Raw genomic sequence first — 6,247 nt, 5'->3', positions numbered from 1 at the left:
GACTCATATGTTCATAAGATATGTTAATGATACTTTTTGTGTTGTCGGCTATTAAAAAGTTTATACGCTAACATTTTATATAGCAACTAACATTGTATACTAACTTTCAGTATATCAATAACCATACAAATATGTTTATATAGTATGTTTTAGTGGCTACCCATTACACTGAAACTTGTATGTGTTCTTCGTAGATCTTAGACAGATTGCAAAGATCTTCATTTCCAAAAATATTTCTTTTCATATGCTTGTAGTTACTCTTGTTTGAGACTAACAAAGAGAGAGATTTGTGGGACGCATGACTTACTTTGATATCATTACTCACTAGTATACATGGAAAATCTAATTTTAATGGAATTGGTATATCAATGACAAAAACGAAATAAGGATGGTCATCAAAAGATTAATGGCGATAGCATAATTATTGTTGTATTTGAGAGATTAAAAAAAAGACGTTGAAAAGATAAAAACATTAAAATTTTGATGATATCAAATGAATCTCAATCTTTTTTATTTATTTAAATACATGAAATATCAATTACAATCTTGTGATCGAAAATTATTCTAAGCAACATACGGACAAAAACTCTTCTACAGCCACACCTACAACTTTGAATAGTCACACTGCCACAAATTTCTGCCAACAACTGCGTCAGAGTACGTTACTGATTTTGTGTCAGAACAGAGGAAAGGCAATTTCGAAACTTCAGGTAACAAAGTGCATAGCTGGAGCCATTTAAGTTTTGTCATAGGTGCTTTATAGATTTTATCTTCTATTTGGGGTATTGAGCATAATCACTCTAATGGTTACAACTCTGGCAAAAACAATCCTAATAATACATAAAAAAAAATGGAAAAGAAAGGTGTTCAGGAAAAAAAAAAGAATGGAAAAGAAAATGTTATTTTGTCAGTAGATAACAGAGAATGACGATGATGAGCGTTGCTGCCACACCCACGGCTGAGAAACCCAAGGATCCATTCCAGATGCCTTCTTCATCCATTTTCTTTTTGGATCCGACCTTCTCTTCTACTCTTCGACTCCGTATGAATCCTCCGAATCTGGACTTGCGTCCGCATTCGGGTTTTGATTCGGAATCGATTCTGAGATGATGCTTTCTGAATCTAACCACGAATGACAATCGATGAAGCTTCCATGATGACGACATTAATCGGTTTCGAAGATGGATTTTCAACTTGAATCTTCCCACTCTCATACCGACTTTAAGCTTGCACCCTAACCTCTCCTCTGCTTCATCACCCATGTCCCTCGAGTGAGTGAGTGAGGCTGGCTCTCTACACCTAAACCCTTAGCCTAAACAAACAACGTGTCCCGTCATCATTATGGGCCTGTTATATTTTCCACGTAATTAGGCCCAAATAACTCCGCATCGTACTTTCTTTCGCGCTTTTCCCCAAAATAACTGTCACTCAGAGCAGACATGACTCCTTAAAATGCAACCTGATTAAAACATCTCTTACTAAAAAAGTATATAAGTTGTCCTCGGACCATGATTAACTCCGGTCTTTTAATTGGAGTTTTTACTTTTGGATAAGAGACGATTTTTAATTTTTATTAGATTTTAACTAAAAAAAACTAAGAACCGTCTCTTAGCCGAAAAATGTCAAAAAATAAAAATATCAAATCATGAGTTAAGAACTCCGGTTAAGAGACTGGAGTTAATCATACCCTAAATTTTATCCCTTCAAATATTCTAGTATATTTATGTTTATTTATTTTTTAAATAAGGGTTTAAAATTTGTGTACATTTTATTGATTTTAATTTAATAAATAGTCAGTTAAAAAAGTTGGTCCACTGAAAAAAAAAAACTGGATTAGCAAAATCCATAGAAATCAATCAATCATCTATCAGGCGATTAAAGATTTTGATTTGACTATTAAATAATGGGTGAAAGAAAGAAGGAAAACAAAATGAATGGCGTATATTTGATCATGGACCGATGATGAGTGATGACCCAGTGCAGTCCGTGAATTCAATGAGCTTTGTCCCATCTAGTCTTTAGTATTTTCCAAGCCATGTACTACTAGAGTATTTATTTACTATTGATTCCTTGATAAAAAATCCACTCTTGGTTCTTTTTCCCTCACAATGACGTGAACATTTTATGTTTTTAAATCAACGTCAAAAACTTTAAATAAAAAAATGAAACCCTAATAAAGCCAAGCCTACTTCACAGACAAACATTACATATCAAACAATGCGAGAATGAACAACAAGCAATGCCCACCATTGTATAGTGAACACCCAACGGTTTTCCAAAACATGATAACCTTTCACAGAGCAGAATGTTATTGTTACCACCAAAGGAATGAAGGTGAAAGAAAGGTGGGTGGTCAAATCTAGGAATCTGCCAGCGCGGCAGGAAGGACGTAGAAACTATGGGTGGGACAGACGCCAAGGATAGAACAGACGTCTTTCTTTTCCAGAAAATTCTCCAAATCGGCAAGCATCAGTGGGCCGTACTCGAACACCATCTTCTTGCACTAATCACGAAAATGATATAAACATGATGACCTGAGTAATGATTTTCCTTTGGGTTAAATTAAGTAGGAGGAGTACCTTGTCCTGGTAATTGTTGAGGGACTTGCATTCTTTGAGAAGCAAGCGAATTATCTTGAGCTGCACATGGAATAAATAATTATCTTGAGAATTTTGATTGAAAAGCATATTGGAATAACAGGAGAGGAGACCACCTTAGTCTGAGGATCCTTGAGTTTGGGGAGGAGTTGAGAGACAGTATCGTGGCAAGCATCACAGTTTCCTTGGGAATGAAGGGGTGGTTGACAGAGGTTAAGGGATTTGCAGATATGGTGGGGCTTGAGAAGGGAGACTTGAGTGAAGAAACGTTGGGTATAACGATCTACCATGGCAAGACACTGGAGAGGGACGTTGGTTGAGTGAGATAGTTAGTAGACAATAGTAAAAAAGGAAGAAAGAGAAAGGACCTGCCTGTTTTTGCAAAGGAGGAATCTGGGAGCAGGTCATGTGGAGGGCTTCAACAAATGCATTCTGGTTGTCCTCATTTTGGAGGTAATCAATGGCTAGGGTGAGATACTTATCACACAACTCACAGACTTGGTTATCATGAACTGATGCATAAAAAAGAAGTCTAGTTAGAGAATGAGATCCATAGAGATCCTGAAAGAAGAAAAAGAAAGCGTATATGTTACCGGATGGAATGGGGTTTGAAGCATCACAGGTCGGCTCCAAGAGGAAGCAGAAGAAGAAGAGGATTCCAAATTTAATAACGCCCATGATTAATGCCTTAAACTATATATCTAGTATTTTGAATTCAGAAAAAAAAAACATAGTCAATACAATAATCGGGGATTTCAAATCAGAAATATATCCAATACAAAACAATTTGATACAAACAAGCATCAGAATCAATTTTATTTATCAGATAAATAAGCTTACACGGCGGACGGCCACAGATCTGCTCCTCCCTCCTCCCTCCTCCCTCCTCTATTGATTGACCGATCTATCTTCTTTTATGCCCTCTCCTCTCTTTATTATTTGTACACTACGACGCCTTTTCCCTTTAAAGATGAAATCCACTCACTTCCATTCTCATAAATTTATTAACTTATATCATGGCCTCATTCAACATTTGTTTTGTTTCTTGGCCCACTCATTTTGTTTTTCAATAAGACCATTTAAATAACATATTTCTTCCTTTTACCAGATGGATTTTACTTTGCCTAAACCATTCCCACCTTTTCTTTTTTCTTTTTTCTTTCTGAAACACTTCAAACTTCCATTTTAACTGGGTTTAAAAAAGGCCCAGAAAGAGAATAACAATTGTTTAGACATGCTCTGATGAGTACTTGACAATTTCATGATGTTGTTTAGACGTTGAAGCCAACTAAGTGTTTTGTTATCATAACTATAGGGGAATGAGTATGACATTGAAAGACATTAATGCAGTGGGAATGCACCGACCATCGGGACGAATCAGTATTAAGGAAAGCAATACCCGCCTGCCCGGTGGTGCTATGTGGAGCACACGTTAGGTGCATGGGTCGTCTCTCGTTTGCTCATTACTGCTTTCCAATTTAATTACATAACCCCAAGTATTTATATCATACAGTATTGTTTTCATCTCTGGCCCTAGCTCATAAATGCCTCTCCGCAAACCAACCATCCACAATTTTTAAATATTTTTCTTTCTTATAATATTTACCCGTGGGACGAGTGTTTGACAAACACTGTTTGTGTCTAACTGATCTTTTATTTATCCCCGACTAACACTGTTTGTGTCTAACTGATGCAATCCCATCCCATATTAAGTGAAATAGGATATAAAGTAAAAAATGTTATCACCTAATTCCATATTTCTTTTCTTTTTTTTTGAAAAAGAGCTTTTAATAATTTCATATTTCGCTCTATAATGGAGTTTATTCCATAAATAGAGTAATATTTTTAACCCAATTCTATATCTCACTATTTTGAAAAAAAATGGAGTTTTACCTTGGATATGCTAGCGATTATTTTGTTCATTAATTAAAAGATGTATGCATGTACCATATATAACCAGCGTCACATATAAACTAGCATTTCATTTTCAGAGTTAAGTTTTGTTTCTCATAATTCCTTAGACATCGAAGTCCAAACGTTTTTTTATTTAATGTACCAATGACACTAGCACCATATATACTAGTACCATATGTCTCATATGCGAGCCTTTCTCTCTCTCAGTCTCCTAAGACAATAATGACAAACGGCGGATCTGAGAGTCCTGCGTCACTGAGAAAGCAAGACACCGATACCTTCTCACACAAGATACCGTCGACCAAACAACGCTTTTCCTCGCCGGCATCAGCTTGTCCTTCCTTTAGAATCTATTACCACGATGGAGCTGCCGGTTCCATCCCTTTCGAATGGGAATCTCATCCTGGTACTCCCAAACACCCCTCCTCCGAGCTGCCTCCGCCACTTCCTCTCACCCCTCCGCCGTCTCATTTTTCCTTCTCCGGCGACCAAACCTGCCGTAGTTCAAAAAAACCCATGAAGAAAATCCTCGCACTAATCCCCACCAGGCTCTTCTGGTTATCACCAGGTGGTCACAAGAATAAGGTCAAGAAACTGTCCGCTTCATCAGAGTCTCTGTCGGAGAGAGTGCTGATCGATGAGAATGAGTACCATATGTTCAAGTATCAGACAAAAGGGAAGGTCATAAAAAGATTTTCATCCTTTGACTCTTCTATTGATCACCACCCCACCACTCGCAGATCACAATCCACCTCTTGCTTCGGAATTCGCATCTGGTAAATTCATCATTCAAAATCTTGAAAATAAAACTTTGGACATTTTTATAAATGTTTGTTTCCTAATATAATACGTCTGTAATCCATCGTGTTATTGTATTTAATCAACCATGTAATATTAGATAAAGCTCCAACTAGTATCATGCTTTTTTTTCATTTTGTTATGTAATATTTTTGTTTTTGTTCAGTAAGAGAATGAACAGCTACGTATTTGATCAGAAGACTAAAAAAGTCGCATTTCACTGGGGTCCGTTTAATTCATTGATTGGAACTTTGATGATATTTTGCTTTGTTGAGTGTAATCTTTACATGATTCCGTGTTATTGTGAGTTAGGCAGTCTTTGTGTTAAATTTAAGCTGTCTTCCAAGCAAAGCCTAACACATGCAATGTGATTTGGTGCTTCTTTCTTTTTCTGTTGATTTGGTGCTTCTTTCGAATTACATTGGCCGTATTCTATAAACTAATAACGAAATCGCTGAATCATTCGGTTATTTTAAAAGTAAATAGTATGCACATCTTTTAGTCTCAAAGAGTCGATTAAAAGAGAGAAATGAAAGAAGTCATCTGAAGTTGTCGGTCGCTGCGATTGGATCGTGGTCCTCACGTGGCAGTAGTGTGCGCAATAAAACTGATTTCCCTCCCACAAATTAATATGAAAAGGCCCTTGCTAATCTAAGACGAGAGGCCCATGGGCCCCGATGATTAATCTGTGTACATATTGTGAAAATCAATACTACTCCTCGGCATGGGCGTTCGGTGGTCCATTCGGTATCGGTCTGGGTGATTCGGATTTTCGGATTTTCGGATTTTCGGTGTTATGCTCATAAGTACCATTCGGTTTTTACTAACTATCGGATCGGGTTCGGTTCGGTTCCTTTCGGGTTCGGTTCAGATCGGATTTAACCAATGTTTAAAATCGTACAAAAATATTTTTTAAAAAACTTCGAAAATTGACCAAA

The 6,247-nt window shown here is 36.9% G+C and overlaps 2 protein-coding genes across 2 annotated transcripts; one reads left to right on the top strand and one right to left on the bottom strand.

The window, feature by feature from the left end:
* Positions 1-2,066: 2,066 nt before the first annotated feature.
* LOC106313728 (prosaposin-like) lies at positions 2,067-3,577 on the bottom strand. Its single transcript, XM_013751626.1, has 6 exons — positions 3,438-3,577; positions 3,191-3,298; positions 2,970-3,109; positions 2,714-2,896; positions 2,580-2,639; positions 2,067-2,503 (listed from the first exon to the last, which is right to left on the bottom strand). Exons 2-6 carry the CDS (start codon positions 3,273-3,275, stop codon positions 2,360-2,362), a joined length of 612 nt encoding a protein of 203 aa, XP_013607080.1. The 5' UTR covers positions 3,276-3,298; positions 3,438-3,577; the 3' UTR covers positions 2,067-2,359.
* A 1,023-nt stretch (positions 3,578-4,600) lies between these two features.
* On the top strand, positions 4,601-5,505 carry LOC106316579. The gene has a single exon (XM_013754469.1). It carries the CDS (start codon positions 4,656-4,658, stop codon positions 5,289-5,291), a length of 636 nt encoding a protein of 211 aa, XP_013609923.1. The 5' UTR covers positions 4,601-4,655; the 3' UTR covers positions 5,292-5,505.
* Positions 5,506-6,247: the final 742 nt, after the last annotated feature.

Source organism: Brassica oleracea, chromosome C9 (genome assembly GCF_000695525.1).
Source record: "Brassica oleracea var. oleracea cultivar TO1000 chromosome C9, BOL, whole genome shotgun sequence".
NCBI classification, from domain to species: Eukaryota; Viridiplantae; Streptophyta; class Magnoliopsida; order Brassicales; family Brassicaceae; genus Brassica; species Brassica oleracea.
Note: the sequence above shows the minus strand (reverse complement) of the source record. Positions and strands in the feature narration are given on the sequence as shown.

Coding starts and splice junctions, on each gene's coding strand:
- LOC106313728 (XM_013751626.1), bottom strand. CDS start 3,275: ATGGGCGTTATTAAATTTGGAATCCTCTTCTTCTTCTGCTTCCTCTTG. Junction 3,110..3,190: donor TTCAAACCCCATTCCATCCG/GTAACATATACG, acceptor TTTATGCATCAG/TTCATGATAACCAAGTCTGT. Junction 2,504..2,579: donor TCAACAATTACCAGGACAAG/GTACTCCTCCTA, acceptor TTTCGTGATTAG/TGCAAGAAGATGGTGTTCGA.
- LOC106316579 (XM_013754469.1), top strand. CDS start 4,656: ATGACACTAGCACCATATATACTAGTACCATATGTCTCATATGCGAGC.